This window comes from Notolabrus celidotus, chromosome 4 (genome assembly GCF_009762535.1).
Source record: "Notolabrus celidotus isolate fNotCel1 chromosome 4, fNotCel1.pri, whole genome shotgun sequence".
Lineage (NCBI taxonomy): Eukaryota > Metazoa > Chordata > Actinopteri > Labriformes > Labridae > Notolabrus > Notolabrus celidotus.
This window is the reverse complement of record NC_048275.1, coordinates 27933948-27959222: the sequence shown is the minus strand read 5'-3', so window position 1 is coordinate 27959222 and position 25275 is coordinate 27933948. Positions and strand designations below refer to the sequence as shown.

Below are 25275 nucleotides of genomic sequence, written 5' to 3'. Positions count from 1 at the left end.
GTTTCAGCCTGTTGTGTTTTCACCTGTAAACAACCCAGTGTGGATCCTCTTCAGACACACGCACATCTCCATCAACAGCAGGGACCGGAGTGGTATTCAGCTGCATCCCCTCTGTTCGCAGCTTATGGACGGTGGCCTGCGTGAAGCAATGACATGACATTATTAGAACTGACTTGCTGTTTGGATAACTTCATAATAAAAGAAGAAGAGAAGACCTCCCGCTCTGGGAGAGGCAGCCTCTCCAGAGCCGTCACAGCTCGGCTGTAGAAGATCAAAGAAGAAATAACGACTGCTGAGTATTTCCAGTGGCGGACGACTCAGGTGAGACAAGAGGAACCTGTCGTCATTATCAGACTGAGACATCATTAATCTTTTAGATTGATGAATTATAACGTGCTCCTGGAAGAAAATATAACCATGTCTCATGGAACAAAGAGAGAGACATGAGAGGAGCAAGCTGTGAGGCTACAGTGTGAGTCAGCTTTGGAAAGGTCATGTGACTGCAAAGGATAGTTGTCTCCATTTTCTTCAAAGTGCTGTCAATTAAACATCTCTATGGACCTAATAAAGACCTGGAGCTGCAGGCTTGATGAGAAGTGGGATTACACAAGAAGACAAGCTCGAAAGACAAACACAACAGTCTGTGACTCCAGCGAATCAACATCTACCTCATGGGCTTCTTCTAACTCCCATAATGCAAGTCTTCTCCTGCAAGCAGTCTTTGTTCCTGATCTCGTATTTCAAAAGAAGAATTGAAGCCAAAATAAACAAATGTTACTTTTTTATGATCTAAGAGACTTCAAATATATTCTGCAACATGAACACCTCAAAAAATATCTGCACCCAGAAAAACTTGAAATAGAAAAGTGTTCTTTCCACTGCTCTTGATGAATTATGTACACTTGAATCAATCATTTCCATAACCGTTTCCATCAAGCTGATTCAAGGAGGTTTTTTTAATTCTTGTTCTTTTCATATTTTTAGATAAACTGAAAACAAGCCTCATGAAACTCTTGATGCCAGGTCACACAGGTAATCTATTGACATCTATTGTATAATGTCAGAAATATGCTTCATGAAAAACGTTAACCGAAATGTAAGCAGCAGTTAGAAACGGCAAAACTTAAATTGCCAAACTTAACAAAAAAAATATATTTGGCTTCTCTAATCTTGCTCTTGCAGAACTCAATAATCCAATTAATTTCACTCAAAGGATTGCTGAATTAGTTCATAAAAGGCTCAAGATCACAGGAACCTCACTTATTCTGCCCCTTTGGCATAATTCTGTACTGACAGCAGGAGACAAACCATTAGTCTATGCCAGATGGCAGAGTTCTAACATTAAGTGTGTGGGAGATATAATAAAAGATAGTAGAATAGTTTAATATACTGCTCCCAAGGAACAGCATGACCTCAATGATTCACCTCAATTTATTTAAAAAAAGTAATATTCTCCACATTTTAATCTAAGATGCAAATAGAGAAGCTAATCTGTCTGGAGAAGGATAGATGGACGATAAGTTATGATATATTCTTGCTCAAAAAGTATTGGTTCCTGGTGTATATATATAAATGTGCGAGCCTCTCTACAGCTCAGAGAAACTCAATCCCACTGGATGAAGGACATAAGGGATCTTCTAAAACTGCAAAGAGTATCAAATGGGAATGTCTTGTTTTTCACCCGAAATAGGATCTACAAAAGAAAACTTTGCACAACACACACATCACTGCAGTTAATAAAAGAAATGGTAGGCTGCTGTAAAAAGGCAACCTGTTCCACTCCCTTTGGTCAGAGGTAACAAATACCTTCAAAAGGTCGTACAATTACTCTAATGTGACTGTCTAATGTTGTTATAGAGAGAATGGGATGCCCTGACTGTGAGGAATATGAGGTTAGATACTATAAATTGAAGCTAATTGTAATTCTGTTATAAGTTTGAGGAGAGCTATTGCAACATGTTTCAGTAGTAGCTGTTGATTGGGAGATTACAGACTGAATGGGGATGAAAAGAGCGATTGACATGCATATTAACCTTTTTCATGACCTGCTGGGATTGTGGAACTAAATAATTATATTTGAATTTCTTGCCAAATTATGCCTTAGCGGTGTATTGTGTAAAATAAGCTGCAAGTTTTTATCTAACTCAATTTTTGAGGGTGAGGATATAATTTATTAATCCCCTAAGGGGAAATTAATTTTTTCACTTTGATGTTGAACTTGCTACACACACAGGGTAAAATACACACACATGCACAAACAGGCTCCTGTGGACATGCACTGATAGAGAGATGACAAAGTGAGAGCTTGCACATGGATGAACGCCCCGAGCAGTTGGAGGTTCGGTGCCTTTAAGTGTTACTCTATGATATAAATAACAAGTAGTGTTAACTTTATTTACCCTTTACCTGCAACAGAGCTATACAAGGTTACTAATGATTGACACAATTGGTCCTCATTGTGTCGTGCAACTACTGCACTGTTCAACAGGACTTCACATCCCTGTTACCTTCTTTAATTTAATGTAAAAAAAGTAATTCTGTTGCACTCCGGACAGATACATCTCCTGCTCTTTGTTGTATTTTTGACAAGGAAACTGCTCAACACTCCACCATCTTCTCTCTGATGCCATCTGCAACAATGGAGTACACCAAACATGTCCATACACTAGAAGTACCTAGAAAACTGTAAACCCTGGATGTCTTCCAAAGGAATTAAATGTGTTGAGATGGATGTGTGCGGTAGGACTTTGTAAGCACACACCTCTGCACTGATGAAGTGGATTTCAGCCAAAAGGCGCAGCAAGTCTCTCACATCCGTCTGGTCCCACCACCCATCACCATGGAGACATTCTGCACAGCTCTCCTCCTCAGCGCAGTCACACTCTGAATTAAAATGACAAAATCACTCATGTGAATTCCTCAAATGACAAATACTCTTACCTACAACCATTCATATCTGCACAAACTTAGCAGTACTACAAAGCAGGTTGCATCTGTTATATTATTTATCTGATTTTAAAATGTAAAGTGAGCTATATATACCACAGTTTAATAACTTTGCTCTCCTTTAATTTGTTTGAATGTTCAAATCACCAATGTCCTTGGAATATTTCTGTTATTTTTCCCTCAGCCTGAAGATCATTCATCATCTTACTGTCAGTCTTGGAAATCTTCCATCTGCTGTCATCATAAAGCAAGCAGAATCGACAAGCAGCTCGGCACACATCCCAAACTTCCTGTTTTCTGGCCGTCTTCACCAGTGTCGCCCACAACTTCACCCTGTTACCGCCAAGAAATGTAAAAAGTAATTCCTTTTAAAAGATGGAGGTCAAAGCAAGGGCACAGCAGCACTCTTTTCATGATCTGGGCTTGTTTGTTTGTAGAGCCGTGAATAATTTCCTTGGAGGAATCATCTGGTCCGGATGGCCCTATGCTCTTCTGACCATTAAGCCATCTCTGACGTGAGTACTGGAATGATAATGGTAGGCAGGGGAAACTCAGGCATGAGCTATGAAGGAGGAGGTGTAATTGAAGGTTGCGGACTCTGACAGTCACACAACATGTTTGAATGCAAAGGGGAACAATACATCACACTTTCATTAGTATCTAATTTTCAGTAACAGGAAGGAGCCATAAATTCAACAGGGCATAAATGGCTGATTACAGAGCTCATTTTCTAATTGTGTTATGAGAAGTCTGACAGCTGAAAAAAATAAAAATAAAACTTTACAATGGCAAGTGGACTTATGTGGTGGAAAATTACTGAGTTTCATGTTCTGTGTAAGAGTGATAGAAGCTGTTGCAGGTGCAGTTTCTCCAAAGATTGCAGATTTGGATTTAATGGAAACTGGTGCTGGTAAAGTGTTTCTCCAAGGCCGCAAACGGGAGGTTTCCTGTACTCCCATCCTAGTTTTCTCATGTAGCTTGCTTACGTATCCTGTTATGCTCTCTCATGTGTCCTGTTTTTTTACTTGGCCAATGATCTCTTTTAGACTTGAGGATTTTACCTTTTTTGGAAGAGCTTCCTGTCATAAGCCACACGTGTTTTCACTGGTTCATATACTCTGTTTTTGTGCACTTTCGCAGCGGAAGCCTGACTTCGACTGAGAGTAGTTCACTCATTGTCACTGCTTTCTCCCTCTTTGCAAAGAGTGTTGATAAAAAAAAGACTCGACTAAAGACAACCATTTGTTTCTCCAGAAGTTCATTTCATCCATCACGCTGACATCATAACCTGAACATAACAAATATGGTCACAGTTAATACATGCACCCACCTCTCTTTGTTGTCTGTGTCGCCTAACTGTCTGGCCAGGTGTCCATCCACCTTCTGCACTGATGCTGAGTGATGCTGAGCCTTTGCAGAAAGCTCAGCAGCTGGTCCAGATCCAGGACTGCCTACGGGAACTAGACAATTGTTGGAAAACTGAATACAAACTTTATTAATGCTGTTGGAAAAGCTCCTACATTTTCTCTAAATAATGAATCAATACAATTTCCCAGCTACGTAGCTTGCATAACAAAGACTACCGGTACTCTGTGGCACAACTCCTGAGGCCTAAATGACTATGTGTATAATTCAAAGAACATTGAAACAAATGTGCACTCATATGCAAAGTGAACTTGTTACATAATGATTCCTATTACAGTACGCCATCTCCATGCAAGCAAAGGAGAAACAACTAAGGGACTACAAGAGTAAATGGCCCATTTCCAACAGCGCCAACTCTTTCAAAAGAGGATGCTAGTGAATGCAGTGTAATCCGATTAGACGTGTAAGAGCAAAAAACAGAAACCAAACAGAAACCAAACCAAAACAAAGTGGGTTTAGCAGCTGTATGCCACCACTAAGCAGTCAAGATGCAGCTTATGTCCATCAGTGTTTTCTATAGAGGAGAGTTAAGGTTGCCAGGAAGGGGAGATATTAAAATGTTGACTACTTAACCCTTAAAAGAACAACAGCATATGATGGCTTACACTGAACTGGGACATAGGGATATAGGGGAACATAAGAAGGATATAATACCAGAAGATGTCTCGCGTTTTCTCTGTCTACTTCTCTGTGTGTCTCTGAAGACCATGAGATTGTAAGGGGGCTTTTACCACAACAGAGCAAGAAGCGTTAGAAGAGACTATCCATGAATAGCAAGTTGCTTTTTTCTTTTTTGGATGAAGGCCGAATAAAAATAAAGCTGATGTTCTTCTATTCCCCACAAGTGTATGAGATATCGCCTTGACAAGACTGGGTAGGATGTTGAGGAATAATAACTTTGACTTCATCTACATCAGTTTATCCGGGAGTCTGAGTTAAAGGGATATTTTAGTGTTTTTAAAGTAGGGTGCAGCAAGCTAGGCTACAGTTTAGAGATGTTAACAATTAATTAAGTATCGATTAATTGATTGTTAAGAACGTAATCCAACACATTTTTTTGTTTAGATTTCCTATCACATGGAACAAACATCATGTGGCCTCATATTTCATTCAGCTATCAGGGAGGTGTTCTACGTTTAAAGCATGTTTCCATGTGAATCAGCTAAAGGTGTTGCGCACAGCGGAGACGCTCAGTTTGGGATGTGTCTGTGCAACAGGTCTCCACGAGCGCTTTTTTTCTCTGCCGCCAAACTGATAATGAACCCAGTTGCCACATTCACATGCTTATTTTTCTCAGTAAGAACGAGTAGGCAGAAAACTGGACTCTGTGAGTCTGAAATATGTTTCTGTTCAAGTTTATTGTTGCAGTAAATCCACATGTTGTAGTCTGAGCCTTCACTTTATATGACTATGCGTCCACAGAGGTTATTTTTATATGAATGAATGAAAATTTTATTTCGGGGATTGAACGCATTTGGCCTTGTTTTTGACATGGAAAAGCTCCAAGCTTTTTTAATGATTAATCAGTGATTGATCATTAACATTTCCATAGATCCATCATGGAAAATAATTAAAATTTAAATCCCTACTACAGTCCTCAGCTGACGGGGCCATGTCTGCCACCTAATGTAGCCAATTTTGACAGATTCCGACCCTAGCACTCATCTGCACCACCAGGTAACGTGGGAATTTCTCCTTTAGCTCAGAGGTTTCTCCGCTTTTTCCTCCGGTGCATTGAATCACCTTTTCCTCCATAAAGTCCGGCTCATAAAGGTATCCATATGTGTCTGCAACAATCTGCATGACATCGGCGCGGTCAGAATCACTCATTATTAAGTTAACTTGTATTTTTGTCACTTTGAAGCTGCAGACCTGAACAGCTGATCAATGGGCTGCAGGAGGAAGAGAGCGTCTGTGTTGTGTCCGCAAATAATGCAAAAACGAACTGACTTTCTGGTGGCAAAGTAAAGTGCTGAAAAAACCACTAGTACAGCGTACACCTAAACCAAGATGAGTGCTCAGTTCAGAATCTGGCTAAATTAAGTGGCAGAAATGGCCCAATCAGCCGAATATAGCATAGCTTGCGTGCTGTTTCTCCCTGCAGATTCTCATGACAGGGGCCTAGCTGAGCCGCATCGATTATGGCTAGTACAATAGCTAGAGATGTAAAACTCATCCAACCCCACTTCAAAAACCACTGAAATATCCCTTTAACAACAAAGAATGGAACAGTGGATCAACAACTTGAACAAACTCTGGCCACAACTCACCTGCACAAAGACAAAAGCCATGAAACAAGCAAACTGTGCAAAAATGTGCACAGTCATAGTTTTGAATTTATGCTGAATCTTAAATCAGGGCCTCTGACTTTGACTGGAGTGTTTTCAAAAAAAAAAAAGCAAAGCGCTCCAGTGCCTGTGTGCTCACCCTGAAGGTTCAAACACACATGCATTCTCTTATGAACACACCTCTAATTGATCAAGATCTAAACATGGCAAATTTGTGGCAAGCAATTATCCGTTTCCTCTGGTCTGAAGAGATACCTGCTGTGCTTGCTTTGAACCTTAGAATACAGGGCTTAAGTGACATCCTCTGGGGGATACTTGAGGTTTATGGACCAAAACAAGAGGAGTCTCTAGGGACTACAGCTTTTGACCCATGCCTGCAGAAGAAGCTGTTGCCTAGCTGTCAGGGTGAGTTTTTCCCTGCTTCATTAGGATGGCTGAATGTTCATTTGAAGCTGAGGAGCCTGGAATGAGTCTCAGATCAAAGTGTCTCCCTGAGCTCAGGCTCTATTACTCCATGATCCACTGCACTCAGTCGATGGGGTTTCGACTGTGAGCTACATGCTGATTCTCTGAGACATCGTACACCACTTAGCAACAAAGTTGAGCATTGCCACTGAAAGATCTTCCCTCAACTTTGTTGCTGAAGACCAAGGGGACAAATTTAAACACGTGAAGACCAAGGGGACAAATTTAAACACAAGCAAGATGCATCAATTTTCCTCTGACATTCATTCAGTCTGGAAGTAATCAGTGCCTGCTTTACTGAGACAGCAGCTCATTACACAGTTAGCGCAGAGGACTGCCTTCCAGGTGAATCCTGCCAGTGGAGGAGAGCTCAGATCAGTGGGATTAGTTTGAGATCACCAAGCTCCCAACATAAAAAAATTACATTGTAGTCGCTGCATTTAAATGAATCATCAAAAACTCGAAAGACTCCAAAATATTCACTGTTCAAAACCTCAGGTAAAGTCTTATTTTTTGAGAATTCATAATAACTCCTTCTCTTTTGGCCTGTTGGTATTATTCATGCATCATGACTCATTTCATTAACTTCAAAGAACATAAATAAAGATACAAACATAGACTAGTTCAAAGCAGCCACAGTGAGAGCAAAGACGGAAAATAGCAGAGTGGGACCGGCAGCCGGTTTATAGCAGGAGGGAAAGATCAGTAAAGAAAAGATGAATGATAAATATCTCATCAAAACAATAACATTATAATTCTGAAGTCATTCTGCAGTCAACTGTTCATCTATAATGTACACCAAACCACCAGCCCCAGCCACTGCATTGTTTGATGCTTGTGTTTTCTTATTCCTCTGTTAAATGTAGATGCATAAAGAATGAATATCTAAGATAAGAGGTATGTAGGGTAAATTATTCCAAGCCAGTGAACTTTCACAGAGGTTAAATGAATTGTATGATTCCTCATAAAGGAAAAGATGGAAGTATGTTTCAAGCTCCCCCTACCAGAGGAAATCTCTGAGCACATCAAATACGGGCTTAAAAATCCCATTGTGTGTGTAACTTGCATATCTTTGTTATGTGATGTGCATATAAACTAGCCTTGTTTCAGAAACCTGAATATTCTACCTTGAGTGCTGAGATAGAAAGATGGATATTGTGGCATTCTAAAACCTGGTACAGAACTAAGTGGCTGATGTGTTGAGAAAATGAAGACACAACTGCAATAAGATGATCAGAGACCTCATTACAGTCATGATCATGCATAAAAAGATATGAATACCTGGCTCTCTAAATTTGGTAAACATCATATCCTGAATAAATCAAGACGAGAACCAGGTCAAAACCAGGCTACTAATGAGGATGCAAAGACGCTCATGGTGTCTTAGCGAAAACTAAACACTGCAAACCATAAAAGCTTGATTTTTACTTCTGGAAGTGTTGTCTGCATCCAGCACCATCTGGAAATCATCAGGAGCCAAAAGAAGACCCGCAGCGACCAGGATTGGACGGATATTGGTCTTATCTTGGGGCTGCATGTCCTTGGTCTGAGAGAGAGAGGGAATTACTGTATGTTGGACTTGAAACCATGCAGAGAGACAATTTCTCCCTGTATTACATAAGAATGCCAAACACAAACATGAATTTGTATCTTATGGATTACATATTGCAGAAAAAGATAAGAAAAGCAATTGTGAGTGAAGAGTGAAGCCAATGCAGAAGGGATTCCCACCTGATTATTATGCTGAATGGCCTACAAGGTGAGACTCTGCTAGTGCTAATAGAACTCTGATGAACTCTGAAGCCTGTGAGGAAAGGAGCCTATATCCTTACTAATTTATTACTTTAGGAAACCTTCTTCTAATAAGTTTATAGTCCGAATCACTAGGTTTTGATTTTATTCAAGGCAGCATGATGTTCATTTCAGAGTTAAATATGCTATCATGGCGCAAACACTATATCCCCATATGTGCCCATTATATTTAAAATACAGTCTCCTCTGTCTCTAAAAGGACAAGACAAAAGCAAAAATATCTTACTCTGGCTTTAAAGCGTCAGTCAAGTGGGTGACATGCAGTGAATATGCCCAGTTCTTCTGTGCAGTCTATGGCAGTGACACTTATGCAAATCATGCAACAACTAGAAACTCTGCAGGGAAGGATGTTCTTCTCTTGACAGAACCTCTGCGTAATTGCTGCTAATAAGCCCCGTATGCTCAGCATAAATAACTTGCCTTGTTCAGCTTAAAAGAACAGTTGCGTTTGGTATAATTATGGGCTAAAAACCTGCTGCATGAGCATAGCGGCTTTATCCTCTGTGCAGGGGGGCGCTTGGTACAGGTTCTCTCTGAGCTGCAGAAGGCGGAGAGCTGACGAAAGGCGTTCTCGTTGTGCCCCGTTATCCAGCAGAGAGGCTTTCTGGAGGTGAGTCAAAGCAGCCTTGAGGCGACCCTCCTCCTCTTCAATCAATGCCAGCTCTGAGTGGACCTGACAGCGCATTTCTAACAACATGCTGTGGAAATAACACACAAAAACATCCAATATGACTTCATATGTTATAAAAAAAAAGTAAATCTATATGTCTGATGGATCACTGTTACTCATTTTGCTTGTCATATTGAAAAACATTGTGTCTCTGGGTAATTGGGTAAAAACAAGTAAATGGAAACAGCAAAAATACTTTAACTTTAACTGTGATTTAAGAGGCAAATAAAATGAAATACAAAACAAAACAATGTTATTATACTCAAGATTGTATCTAAAATAGTCCTCCTTCAGATGTTAATATTGAATGAGGCCATATCTTTTTTATTTTGTAAACTAATATACAGAGCAGAGCCACATATATGTCCAGTCAAGTATGAACACAACAACATAAGCAAAACTGATGAGCCTTGAGACATACACACACACACACACACACACACAAACACACACACACACAGCCATATAACATGATGAATAAGAAGGAGCTGGGAACCTCTGCATTTCTTCCAGTACTTGGGAAACCCTGAGCAGAGGTCTCTTGATGCGTTTCCTGAGGTTGTGCTGTAACAGCGGCAGGCAGAGGCTCCACTGGGTTGCACAGACCGCCTGCATGGCCCGAGGGTCCCCCTCCCTCACCGCAGTCTGCAGCCACAGATCCAACTTTTCTATCTCCTTCAGTCGGGCCTGTGGAATAACAAACTTGAGAATCCCTTCTGTCGCAGCGAGAGCAGAAAAACACTTCTATCACTTAGCAAGAGTAATTGGATTGAGTTGTATTGAATACGTGTTGCCAGTTTATAAAATGTCACGTAGCTAAGTTGTAGTACAAAATGAGATTAGTGCTTTTGTGGACATAGAGGAGCAAATATCTAATTTACATCACTCCTATATAATCTAAAAGGACTTCCTTCTGGTTGTATGCCTGCATCAACCCCTCGAGTACACATCCATCAGTATGTGGCTGGAATAGGGGAGATAATTGTACATTCACAATACTTGTAAGAATTCATTAACCTCCAAGCAAAACAAAGGCATTAGTAGGCCTTAAACAGCAGAGATCACACCTCAGTCATTCATAGAAGGGACACAATATCAGAGAACATATGTCTCTCTGTTCCTACTGCAGACCATGAGATTACAAGTAGACCCTTCTCTCCACTGAAGAACAAACAGACAGAAGAGAGGGGGAGAAATGGGGTAATTGGTTACTGAACTATTGGTTTTCTCGGGCTGATGATAAAACACTTAAATGAAATATCGCACTTACAAGAACTTAAAACCCATGAGGTCACGTAACCTTGACTTTTGCACAATAAAGTCGAATCAGTTAATCACCGAGTGTACCAAGTTAAAAAAAAAATCCTTGATGTGTTCCTGAGATATTTTGAATAGATTATGATGTGACAGTAAAGTATAACTGAAATTTGTGGGTATAAAATGCTGTCACTTTATCATTTAATCCTATTAAAAATATGTAGTAAACTGTTATAATCAGCACATGACATCTTGAGTTATGATGCAAAACTTGCTTTGTAGAAGATCATTGTGACCTCTGACCTCTGAAATTTCATCAGTCAATGAAGGAGGACCTTTGTGCTATTGATTGAAGATTTGAAGATATTTCCTTGAAGCTTTTATTTAAGCAATAGAGCGGAAGGACAATCTAACCAGACATGGCTGTTACCCGTGTCAATACAAACATGTTGTGCTTATTAAGTCATAATCAAAATAATCTACTGAACACACAATGGGTTTCCAGATGTGTTAGCAGCTCTTGAAGGCAAAGACACCCACTCATGTGAAGCGGGGAATGTGGTCCGTCTGTCTGATTTACCGCTTTTAAACACAGAATGAGATTACAGAAAAAATATTATTGGACAGTTAATCAGACTCCGCTTATGGGTCCGCTGCCCACATTATAACATCCAGCAGAAACACATGGCTGATAATTCAGGCATATGATGGAGCACCTCCACACTGGCTTTGGAATAGTCATCCGTCTTCGCTCCCCTCTTCAGGATGTTGATTTCACACTTGACACATTCCATTATTATGCGCTGGCCATTGCTCTAAAGAGAGAAAGACATGTGATTAGTCAGCTGTGCATGGAAGACAGGGAACACATATCTAATATTCCATGCCAGGAGTTTTTTTCACACACACACACAGCGGTGCTAAATATGTTATCATCTCATTCAATTCAAAAAGAACATAAGAGCAGAAACCCTTTCTATGAAATGCGCTCTACATTGCTGAAAGTAATCTGCAACCTCTTGAGCCCCTGGGCACAAGCCTAGCTAATTAATCTTATCTATTGTCAAGTGCCTACTTAAGAGGGGATGTCAACTTATCTGCATAAATTAGCATGTTTCTGGAGTATGTACAGTTACAGCATGGAGCTGAGCTGCTGCCTGAGGTTTTAAGAGAATATCGGACACTCACAGCTTCTTTTGCAGACTTTAGCTCTTTCAAACAGTCAGCAGCCACTTTCTGATGCTTCAATTGCAAGGCCAGCAGAGCCAGCTCCAGGAGGAAGGCAACTCTGCAAATCCCAGATAAAACGTAATTTATACGAGTCACAACACTGCAGTACAGTAATCTAAGCCATGTGCTACCCTTAGGACATCCATATGTGCTGTTATGGTAGTGGGGAGATTAGGAAGCAACAAAGGTAAGAGTAGGAGACATATGTAGGACACTTTAGGTCACAGACCTGTCAGCTGGTTGGATCGGTGTTGGGGTCTGCGGAGAGCTGGAATCCACATATGATTCTGTATTTTCGAGGAAATGGAAAATCTGCTCCAGCTCCTCTCCTGTTGGTTTATCCTTGTTTATTTCCTCCAACCTGCTACCGACATCATGAAAGCCGGTGTTAATATACAAACATTTATGCATCAAACAGCGAGCATGCATCAGTTTTTTCATGTTCACCGAACTGTGCAGAAACCTAAGACCTAAGGCAAAATGACCTATATAATGCTGGCGATGGTGTGGTCAGACTGAGTCATGATGTCGACGTTTGTAGCTGAACTGAGGAGCCATAAGGAGCTCTGACAGGTTGGGAACATGCCTGCAGAAAGTGGGAGACAACTGAGACTGTGTTTGTGCTGTGCCACACCAAAAGCTGTGGTGCTATACCATTGTTGTACATTGGTATATGATGATGATTATTTTCTCAACACAGAGGATGTAGAATTTAGATATCTTCTGATACCAAAACAGAGAAGCCTCAGATGAAGCTTAATGAGGTCATTGGCAGTTAAACAAGTCACGTTGCTTTCTCTGAACTCCTCAGTATGTGCCCTGCGACACACAATCAGAAAAACGTACACTCCTCCTCCTCTGAATGTAGATCACATCTGTGATTATCTGACATCATATCCCCCCCAGCTGTCCATTAATCCCCGATAACAGTCACCTTGCAGGCATTAACCCTTACATAACTCCCCTCCTTTATGAGCATCTTTAAGATCAGAAGTAATATAAGCTAAAAGCTTGCCCTATTTAGAAAGAGGAAGCTTTATAAAAGAGACAACATGGAATCATTTCACAAAGCAGGTTTTACAATTGTCCATAGGAAGAGGCCTTTGACCTGATTTAATCATGTTTGCTTTTAACAAGTACATCCACAGCACAGCTCGCTTAGATGTAAAAGGCTTTTATCATGAAAGCACAAAAACAAGTCTCTCTGCAAAACAAATGGTTCTGCGATGTCAGAGGGGGGAAAATAACTTTACATCAATACAACATAGACGCTTTAGACTTACTTTTTAAAATCCTGTAGTTTGTAAATGAGTGTTAAAGTGGAACACTGCCGGCTCTTTTCAATGAGGACATCACTCTCTGTCAGCTTGTGTCGTGCCTAAAAGAAGTGTAGAGACAAAGATGAAGATTTCACTTAAAGCTCTACTTTGTTTTCACGTGGTCTTTTGCTGGCTTAGATAGTTTTCCTGTTCAGGGCTATAAAACAATAAAATGAATCAAATGTGTTCAAAATGTTTATCAAAAGAGGATTAAAAAAATATGCTTTCTATTTCAAAAGAAGGAATAAGCTTTGAGGTACATAGGTCCCTTTGAAATTCCCACTTCACAACTCTTAAATCTTAACCTTCATAGTTAATAATTAAAGAACTGTTGTTTACCTGTATTGTGAAGAGTCCTGGATAAAGATGTGGGGAATTTAACTTGATGAATTCCTCCGTGATTTTAGCAAAGCTTGCAGCCTCCTCAGTGTTCCCAGAGTCGATGAGACATCTGATGAAGTGCCTGTATGCAAGGACAGACAGCATTTCACTGTTTTGTCGCGACTTGCACATAACACTTTGACATGCGTAAAACTTTTTATGCACTGGTAGACAACGTGGAGGATGGTTCAGCGGGAAAATGTGAATACTTTAACGTGATTGAAAATACAATTTAATGTTAATTCAACCAGCATGTAGGCTGATTAGTATGCTGTTGCCATCGACACACTACCAGCTGACATGAGGGACTATTTTTTTGCCTGCATAAATAAATACTTTATATATCAATAAATCATCTTAAAACCAAAACCTAGCATCAGGTTCTTTTGTTATAGCCGGGTAATTAGCGGGTTGATGTATAGTGAGCAGATCAAAATAGAATCCTGACAGGGTGGCACTAAACAACTAAGCAAAGCTGATCTGATCACAAGCCATCACAGCTCGGCGGTAGCTTATATACCTGCACAAAGATTAAAACTAAAAATATACAGCCTTTTTTTTTCTCTTTATCTGGGGATAAAAGTGTGATTCATTTCAGCTGTTTTATAACTCTGCTAGATACCCAAGATGACGTCAGCCTCATACTTTTAACCGTACACTCAGTAAAGATTACTTGTTTAAGTAAAAATTATACCTTTCACTTTTTCTGCATTTAAGAAAATAATGCTTCATAACCCTTTCCTTTCTATCGCACAAGTGTACTTTGATATACTTGTGTAGTAGTAGTCATTTCAAGTGTTTCAATAATTCTCTGTAAGTTATAGCGTCTTGTTCTGAGGAGCTAGTTGCAATGATTTTTTCCCCATTTTCTTGCCGTATTTTTGCCTCTTTTTTTGCTGTCTTTTTACAGTGTATAAAATAAGTTTCCTCATATGTGGTCCCCCCTGTGTCAGTCAGTGTCAGACTATGCTCTTCATTATTGACAGGACACTGTGTTTTGGATAGATTTTAGAGTGTATGTTGGCATCTATCTTATATAGGCTATACCAAGCTGTGAATTTCAGACATACTGTACCCAATCATAAAACTCCCCAGGCTATTTGTATCACTAATATTTGTCTGTACATGAATGGTTCATTGTGTCCAGTGAAAGATGAGTAACACTGGGGTCTTAGTTTTAATGAGAGAACATGATAAAAACAGCGTATATTAAAAACCCCTCTGCTCCATAAAGAGCACAAAACAGCAAATTAACAAGGGAGCCAGATAGCGAGCTGCTGGTTAATGAGCCCCACACGTCACCCCTGTGAATCCAGCATGAGTCTGGACAGAATCAGGACTGGACTTATTCATGAGAGAGAAGTAAGAGAGCACTGAGGGGTCACTTGCATCATGAGCTCAGCCCTCCAGCTGTGGTCCTGGTCTGCCACCTCATCCAGACTCTGGACCACCTGCCTGAGGGAGGGGACCAGGTGATGACACCGTCCCTGCTGCAGGAGAGGACGAACTGTATGGAAGTACAGCACTGAAGCGTTGAACACTATGAAGAAGCATCTGAAAGAAACAAACCAGAAGTTAAACAAGCAAACAGAGAACTCTGAATTATTTATATGATGCATATGCGAGCCATTTCATCTCTTAGTATAACTCAATTCAGACCAAGTGTCATCTCTGCGTGGAGAAGTCCTGTAAATTGCAAATGTGTGCGGAAAAAGCTTCATCCAATGCATCCCAAGAGGGCACCATGTGGGCCTTTCTATGTGAAATAACAGGAATGTATTAATTCAAGGCACTGTTTAGGGAAAACTGCAAACAGGCCGTTTCAGTGCTGCTAATTTATTCACCAGAGTGTGTTGTGTGTCTGGGCTAGATGTATCAAGTATGTATTCCCTACAGTGTTAACTGGAACAGTTCACTCTGCCCTTTTATTGACAGCTTATGAGATCATTAGCAAAGAGAGTCAGTGTTGATTTCCCAGAAAGGTTAAGTCGCTATATCAAACACATCAGAAACACAGAAAAATAAATAAAGGAACATTTCTTCATTATTTTTTACTCTTATGTGTTTAATTATTGTCCTTTCCACCCTGCATACTGATACAGCTGGAACAATTCAGAAGAATACATGCTGAATATTATCCTATCCACTTAAGAAGTGTTAAGGATGATCATTTTATATTTCAACAATGTTGTTTGCAAATCAAAACCTCCTAAATCAGAATATCTATGTGCAGCAGCCTGAGGAAACATATCCTTTGATGAGCGTTTCCCTGTTATTTGTGTATTTACAGGTGCACTTTAGCACTACAGATAACAAACCGTGCAAGACATAAAATGGTCAATGTTCTTGACACTGTTACAAAGCAAAGCACACTTCTGAGAGGTTACATACCCTGGTTCAGATTTTGCAATTTCAACTGCTTTAAGAAAACTTAGCACAGCCTCTTCAAAGTCCTCCTGAAATAGAAAACAGTGCAAAGGGGACAGTGAGAACTTGTCACATCATACAAACTACAAAGATCAGACAGACCAACCAGAAAACCAGGCCGCAGTTTTATGGATAAAGAAAAGGAAAGTCGAAAAAACTTTGCTCCAAAAAAAAAGAGAGAAAGTAATTTGAAGAAAAGGGAAGTACAAAAGCTAGGACATCTACTTTTTTCAGTGCACATAAGTACAGTATGTCTGTACAGTTACTGTCTGTATCTCGATGGCACGGACAAACACACAAACAAACACACAAACACACAACCCCCTTGAAGAAATGTGTCCAATTTACTGTCCTCACCACAGTCCCAGTGGCTGGCGGAGACTTCAGCTGGCCCTGGCAGAGGTAGGCTCGACACAGAAATTGATTAGCTGGCGGATTCCCTTCAAAGAACATCTTTAGACACGCTGTGCTTGTCTCCAAACAACCCAGCTGAAAACATACAGAGAGAGAGAGGACAAACAAAATACATATTTTAACTTTTCACACACTTAAATTATGTCACCAGGGATTTTTTTTCAAGTTTGATGCATTATTAAAAGAATTCAAATATGGTATGTGTGGTACTCTTTTACTTTGGGCATGACAAACAATGCTCTTATGTTAAACTGTTTATAGCTGGATAACACCGCACAGCCTCCAGACAGTGGAATTAGCTAATGACTGAAACAATGACTACATACTGTACATTTAATTGTGTTATGATAAGCATTTCAATCTTCTGCATGTCTGAAGACCATAACAAATTGGAATAGAGATCTTTGTGTTAGAAAATGTCTTTATGTAATAAGAATATTCATGCCTCTCAGGAAAACTGAAGAATATTCTGATGTGTAATTTGGTATTCTTTTAAGCCTGAGACTTCAAGGCAAGCAGCACTTTCACTGAGAAAAGTTGATATAGAGAAGAGAGAACAAATTAAATTATGGAATATCACTGCGTTTCATTATTCAAATATGTTTCCCTTGCCGTGGGACAACTCAGTCTATATTAGTGAATATTCATTACTGTCTCCTACTGAGAGAAGAGTCACATTAAGCAAAATAAAGTTACTGTACTAAAAGTGTGACATAGTAAAATCTGTGATCAGACTATTCTAGCAGAGAGGGTCCAGGAGAAGTATTATATCCACTATCCTTATATCATCTATCAGTATGTGTATAACGGTTGCTAACAAAGCATTAGAGTTAATCAACTAAATGTTTGCCATTAAACTTCCCAGGGAAGAAGGCACTCATTAATACAGGTATTTATATGATTGGAGAAATTAGACGTTGTAAGGTACATGGGCTGGAAACAATGTGGAGTCCCCTGGTGTTGATGTATAGCTTGATTATGGAACTAGCCATTGAATTTAAATGAGAACATGGGGAACAAAAATATTGGCGCTATTCAAAAGATATGTGCAAGCTGTTGGGTTTGGCCGCATTTCTCAACAATGAAATCTCAACATTAGTTGATTCAAACAAACAGAGCTGGTGTTAGATACTGTAGACTAAACCATACATGTTGTGCATTATGGGTGATTTTTTTTTATAAATCTGAGAACTGATTTTTACCCATAGACTGTATAAATAATGGACGTAGTATCCGGGATGTCACCCATCTCTTTCTGAAGCGATATTTTGAAGCCAATCGTCCGCGGGAGCCATATTGGAAATGCTGAAGTCAACCAATCTTAGTGTGAGGTAAAGAGGCAGGCTTTGAGCCTCCTCGCCAACAGCTACAGTGTTCCCTGCCTGTCAGTCAAGTCAGTCATGTCCTTAAATGGCTAAAACTCGTAATGTTAATATTGTCTGAAACGTCACGTTGGAAAAACATTCACCCCTGTACATTGTGTGCTGATTAAGAAATGAGCTCTTCAGACTGAAGCCGTTTTTTGGACCAGGCTGTTAACATGTTTATTAATGCTGCAAAGATCGTCTTTTTTGAATTGGTGTGTATGTGGTTTCTGATGTTTCTGCAGTCAGACTTAAGCGAAAGCTTGATGAACTGCAGTTTTTTGCACTTCCTCATGGGCCTTCATATTTTGAGACCCGAGGTTGCTGCTTGGTTTTACCACACTCTCTAAGGGGAACTGCATAATACTTTGGTTAGAGAGGTAAAAACACATATCAATGCCATACATCTGGATTAAAAACATAAAGCAAGCAGGCTGTTTACACATAACACATTAACATAGGTTCATTGCTTGAAGGAAAGCCATAGGAAATACAAGATGAGTACAGTTCATTTTAAATTTGAAACTTTGAGCACCCCATTAAAATGAATATAAAAGCTCTGTGTTGTATTTTGGATGTTATTGGAAGATTTAAGATATACATGTTACTATGTTTTCAAATACACATAAATCAAACGTGTTATTCTTAGTCCACGAGTAGGTATTAAAAGGAAGTCAAACAGAGTCAATCAAACATTTCACATTTGGAGGATCATGCCTTATGCTACATCTCAGCTGCTATTAATGCCTCCAAAACACGAACAAGTCCTCACAGAATGCGTAGGACAATACCCTCAGGCACTTTGTGAGCTTGTTTTGTTACACATCAATCTTTAAAATTATGATTTCAGCCTTATACTGACTGTCTGCAAATTATAACACACACACACACACACACACACACACACACACACACACACACATGTGTTTTAATTTGCAGATCAGTTATTAAGTTATGTTTTGGGGCATTTTTTTTCTTTAATGGATAGGACAGCTGAAATATGACAAGAAATATGGGGAGCAGGGAGTGGGGGAGGACATGCAGTAAATGGTTGAGGTTGGAATCGAGCCTGCGACCTCTGCGTCAAGGTTTATAGCCTCTGTACAGGGGGCACATGCTTAGACTGCTAGGCCAACAGGGCCTGCGTCATATACTGTTTCAATGGAGGTTAGTATTGAATGTAGATTAACCTAAAGAAAGACATACACTTCTCAAATAAACAATATGAGTAAATCCCCCCCCATACACACACAAAAAAGAGAGACTTCTTTGTGCTCCGAAGGGGTTTTATTCTGCAGTCTGACCTCCTTCCTAAACCACTGTCTCCTGCTTTAGTTAGTGGCAACTAAAAGCAGCAGCATGTCTAATTTATTCCAACATCTCAAACAGAGGCAAATTGCAGAGCGGGAGAAGAGTGTAACACTCCCAGTTGCACAAGACAGGTGCAGACTGAAAACAGGCACTTTAAAGCAGATCACACCAGCAGAATACAAATTCTGTCATCAGATGTGGTGTTTAAAATGTCTGATACTTTATGTTTAGTCATACTATCCATCCCGGAGATGTCAAGCTTGAACTACTTATCGTTGATTTAGTCTTAGAGGACAAAATCTTATGAATATTCTTTATTTATTGAAACAGTATTATCAGATTGTGTGCTCAGCTGAAAGTTGTACAAATCAGAACTTAATTGTGGTGCTGCACAGTTTCTTAGATAATCTGCCAGCTGTCTGGGGAATCTCTGGGTCTAGCATCCTACATCAAGGTCCAGTGCCACTAATGTTACTGAACTATCCTGGTCAAAGGGCAATGAAAGACTGACATTATATATCGGTAAATCTCTGCAGCAAAATATTGAACATGTCTTCCTAACACCCTTTATCTTCGGTCGACACTGATGACGGTATGCTGATAAAACAGACACATTACAGTGAGCAGACCTGGCTCCAGTCTCACCTGCAGAGCTGCTTCTGCGCAGACGACGTACAGGTCCGGGCTGACGCGTGGGTACCGTCCGCTGGTTCCAGCTGCATGGCTCCTCGTGAGTAAACTGTAGGCTGACTGCAACGCTTCAGAGTCTACTAACAAACAGAATATGTCGTAAAAACACCTTCGCCAAACCTTCACAACGTGTTATGTCTAAATTGACATGAGACCAACCTTGTTGCTTCTTTGCCTTCTTCAGATAGTGATGAACATCTAGTTCCATTTTCGGTGTAAGTTAATCTAAAAATAGGTTATTTAGAGTTAGCTGGGACCAAACATTAGCGAGGAGGCGCAGGACAAATTTACTTTCACGCAAATATTCGTGCTTCTTAAAATTAATTCACTATGAAGCGTGTGACAAACACAGTCCTTCAGTTAAGCTGCGTGTCACCGTAAACATGCCACACACTTATCTTTTTACTTAAACTAACCCATGTCAACAGAAATGCTCAAACTTTAAGCCTCACCTTTTCTGTCAACTCCTCAGAGTGTGTTTGTCGGCAGGACACGTTGCTAAGCAACCGGAGACTGGCCTACAACTACTGCACTCGAGTAGGACAAAAAGGTGTCACCGTGTTTCTGCTGTGTTTTAGCAAAGGGTGACAATATACAATATGGTTAAATACAAATTGCAGCACAGATCAACGATGAGATTCTTAGACTAATAAGCCCACTTTAGATAGAGAGATCAAATGTTATTTAAATGCAGTCAATTTGGTATTTCACAGGAGCACTTTTCTCTGACATAACTGCATTGTGTTTGTTTAGTACAAGGAACACTGGGAAAAAATGGAAAACACACAAAAAAAATAAATAAAATAAAAAAACTTATTTCAAAATATATAAAATGTATAAAATATAAATTCAAAATAAGCAAAAAAATCTGCCTATAGAACAGGCGAAAATTTGCTTGGTAAGATTTCTTAAAATATTTAGAAAACTGTGATCTTAAAATTAGCAGGGAACACTTATTTTTGACCAGTATTTCAAAGCTTATTGTCTCAGAATAAGCCAGGAATGCTAAATAATAATATTTTTACACTCAAAAAAAGATTTTTGCTCTAATACATTTCATGTCAACTTCCTCATTTGAGATATATTCACCTTAATTTGAGTTGTATTATTGCAGCACTTCTCTAGGTTTAAGACCATCTTGTACTAATAAGATAACAAAGTTTAATTTGAGCATTTTGAGATATAATGTCTTCTCATAGTTAGCTGGATGTACTAATGTTCAGTCATGTTGTTTTTTAGGATAAACCAGCTATGCTCAAAAGTAGGTGTTTCATTGTGTGAATGTAGTTTGAGGATGTATATTTTGATCTGATTTAGAAGAAACATTGACTGAAAACTGTAACCCTTAAAAAAAAAGTATTTCTTTCTTTTATCAATGGAGCTGTTTTCTAATCGATTCTCCAATAAAATGCATTTACTTAAATCAAGTAAAGTGTTTGTCTTAAAGGTGACATATCATGCAAAATTGACTTTTTAATGGTTCTTTACCTGAAATATGTGTCCCTGGCATGTCTACAAACCCCCCGAGAATGAAAAAAATCCATTCTGCCCCTGTTTTGATTTCTACACCTTTCTGTAAATGTGTGTGAAACGAGCCGTTTCAGACTTCCGTGTTTTTGTTACGTAACAACAATATCCGGTCTGTTACGGAGTCAGAGCTCGGAGCTTGTTCAGCCCATAGACTTTATAAAATAATACTGAATCCCCCCTCCGTTTTTCATTACCTGCACAAATGTGTGCTAACAAGGAGCTTAGGAGGGAGGCATGCTAGTTGTAGGCTGTCTTAATAAACACAAAGGTCGGTTTTACTCCCCACGTCTGCAAATTTGAAGATATAGTGGATGATTTTTATTTGTCATGGATAAGTGCTAGCGCTAATTAGCATAGCCACATAGCTATAGGTTCGTAGCTGTAGCTGTAGCTGTAGCTGTGTACCAAGACACACGTCGACATACTGACAAACATACTGACAAATAAAACAACAAGAAACACTAAATCTGTGACCAATCCTTCATAAAAGGTCCTGCTGCCTTTCTGGCAGAGGTCGGTTTTACTCCCCACGTCTGCAGATTTGAAGATCTAGTGGATGATTTTTATTTATCATGGATAAGTGCTAGCGCTAGTTAGCATAGCCACATAGCTACATGTTCGTAGCTGTGTACCAAGACACACGTCTACATACTGATAAATAAAACAACAAGAAACACTAAATCTATGACCAATCGTTCAGAAAGGTCCTGCTACAGGCGCCTCTCCGTCAGGATCAGATTCAGAGGGTTGAAGTAACGCGATCTCTGAGCAGCCGTGTATATTCAGCCAACATGTAAACATTAGATCAACATGCTGGAGAGCTGAGGCACATCCACTTCCTGAGGGGCGTGGTCAGAGGGAAAACAGAGTGTTCTGATGAGGAATGAAGAAGAGGACTTTTCAGGCATGCCAAAATCTGATTTCAAAGTGTTTTTTTGAGCATAAACTTTAAAGACATGTTTTGGGGACCTCTTAGACCAATATATATTGATGAAAAAAGCGTGATATGTCCCCTTTAAATCAAGATTATCCATCTTCTACAAATAAGATTTCAGCTGGAAAAATCTATTAAATGTAAAATAAACCTTTTTTCTTCTAAATTACAACTCAAAACAAGATCATTTCAAGATTGTTTGACTTATACATAGTTAAGATGCATTGTCTTGAAACAAGTTCCTCTATATTGCTCAAATACTTGTTAAGTAAATGTATCTTAAATCAAGTGGGATAAGACATTTTGACAAAAAAATTGACAATTTCACTTGGTAAGATTTTAAGTTTTTGCAGTGTAGGTGTTGAAACAATTATTTTTTTCAAAAATAAATTCTAATAAACAAATAAATAAATAACCAACCTTGAATGAAAAAAAGACTGACTTCTTACCCTCCATCTGTATGTGCCCCATCATCTCTCCACCTGCAGTAACTTGTGTGGTAGTGTGCAGTGAGTGTGTTATTGAGCAAGTGAGAGGGTGAGGGCAGTGAATGGAGCAGAGCAAGAAGGTTATCAATCTGTAAGTATGCTTAAAAATATTAATCACTAGGCTTTCATTGGGACTAAATTCAACACCTTCAAGGTCAAGGGCAGTGCCCATCCTAAACTTTGGAACTTGCCAACCACCAATATTCATACCTTGAGCCAGCACTGCACACACTCAAACACCTCTTCATGTGTGTGGTCCCCATGCTTTCTAACTTCAAAGTGCATCATTAGAAATCAGGCTACTCAGTGTGCAAATATAATTTTTTTGGTCAAACCAAAAACCACTTCTGATGCCTCAGTGGACAAAGCCACAAGGACAGGCTAGAGTCTGCTATGGCTATTCCAGTAATAGACTGGGGTTCATAGTTTGCTGTTTTGTTGACAGAATCATTTAATTTTACCTGACAGTATTTCAAAGCAGCACAAGAAGCTCCTTAGTGACCCTTAAGCTAATTTGTTAAGCACTTATTCTAAATTTACACACCGTGAGACTATTCAGCCTTTGGAGTGAATGTAAATGTGAAATTTACTTTCAATTATTTTCAGTAAGAGGTTTTTCCTCAGTCACTTGACCTACTTAATGGTTTGAGCTAGTGCTTTTATTTGTTGTTTAAAATTTAATAACTTTCTGAGCAACAACAGTGCCTCTGCTAATAAATGTGAGTTAATGTGAGTTTAGGTGAATGTTCACTGTCGAGCTGCAGAGAGAAACACCTTCATGCTGTACACATGAACATTTTTAAAGAGTCGGTTGATATGTAACCACAATTACTCGGGTGTACTCCTGTAATATATTTAAAACACCTCTATTTAACTTAACAAGTATGGAGTTTGATCCCGAAATCAGGGCATAATACTCATAATTTTACATATCAGGAGTGGTTTCTTATGTAAACCACACTGCTAGTGCTAGTTTAAACAGATGAAGTACAGCAGGAGCTACTTTTTTAATTGGAGCACAGAAAAAGTATTTACTTCTTTTTTGTTCGTAATATAAATGATTCCTAGCAGAGAATGTCTTGTTGGCTCAACAAAGCCAGCAGCCAGGCAATCTGGACAACACAGATGGTGCGATATGATGATGAATAGTCTCTTAAAATGCTAAATGTGTTTGTTCAGCCAGTCACCCTGCACATTAGAACAATACACCTGTCCTGCTATACAGTTTCTAAGAATCTTTATCTCCATGGAAAGAATCAGTCTTTTATACTGCAATAATCTGATGATGTATGATCAAATCGATCATCCAGTAGTATCACGTAATGTCAAAGCAAAACCTCATTGACAGCTTTAATATTTACTAAAATAAGCTTATAAACATGGTTTATAAACAGAGTACAATATCTCAGGAAAAACAACCAGGCCCTTTTCATTGTGTCCACAGTATCTGACTTTAATTCTCTGTCAGAGGAGCTGCTACAGGAGTGGCTCACATTCTCAAAGAGAGACTTAACTGTCTCGGATTACATGAATAACAAGCCTGGACTCTTTTCAGGATTTAATTTAAGGAACGGAAAAGAGATTGAAGTTCAGTCCAATGAATAAATGCTAAGCTCCAGTTATAGTTCTAAGACAGATTTTGTTCCGCTCAGCTTCTGTGTACACCATCAAACAGACTTTTTTTTTCCTTCTGAAATGCATCATGTTTTGATGTTAGTTCTAGTAGAATGAGAAAAAAATTGGAGAGGCCATCAGATGACAATCCAAGAGTGTTTGTGAGTCAGATGAGTGCACAGACCAATAATATGAACACATGTTTCCATATCCTCACGTAGGGAGAAGTGCAGACAAGATACTGCTGTGATGGGCACTGACATGTTGTGCTGGTAGAGCAGAGACATGTGCAGGAGGACTCTGGTTGGGAGACAACAAATACTTATCCTTTGCTTAATTCTGAGGGACCCTTAAAGGGAGATATTTGTCCAAAGTCAGGGATGTATGCAAAATGTTCTACATTTAAATACAAAGAAAGCTGCTGCCATCCTGTACTTACTCAGCCCAATAGTTCAGGACTGTATGCCTCTGTACATGGGGTGAGAGATTTAATGTCTCAAGACACTCAAGACATTAAAACATTAAGTCAACATAACACCTGGACAAGACAAATAGCTAACCATAGTTTCAGGTTGTGGGGGGCACCTGGTGGACATTTGACACAGGACACAGCACTTTTGCTGACTTTTACTTCTAATGGTGTCAGCAGCACTCACACACACTGAGGTGGAGAACAGAGATAAATAATGCACCAACAGTGGTGTATTAGC

General features: G+C 39.4%; 1 protein-coding gene across 1 annotated transcript in view; it reads right to left on the bottom strand.

Moving 5' to 3' along the window:
* LOC117811639 (cilia- and flagella-associated protein 46) overlaps window positions 1-20575 on the bottom strand; it is an 83987-nt gene extending 63412 nt beyond the window's left edge. The window contains 18 exon segments of the mRNA XM_034682043.1: window positions 24-136; window positions 2762-2883; window positions 3155-3279; window positions 4277-4406; window positions 8553-8670; window positions 9409-9634; window positions 10103-10293; window positions 11580-11678; window positions 12052-12151; window positions 12323-12457; window positions 13377-13471; window positions 13752-13875; window positions 15183-15347; window positions 16185-16249; window positions 16578-16709; window positions 19955-20076; window positions 20159-20224; window positions 20452-20575. Coding sequence (XP_034537934.1) covers window positions 24-136; window positions 2762-2883; window positions 3155-3279; window positions 4277-4406; window positions 8553-8670; window positions 9409-9634; window positions 10103-10293; window positions 11580-11678; window positions 12052-12151; window positions 12323-12457; window positions 13377-13471; window positions 13752-13875; window positions 15183-15347; window positions 16185-16249; window positions 16578-16709; window positions 19955-20076; window positions 20159-20207 — 2111 coding nt within the window. The 5' untranslated portion in view covers window positions 20208-20224; window positions 20452-20575.
* Between the last annotated feature and the right edge of the window lie 4700 nt (window positions 20576-25275).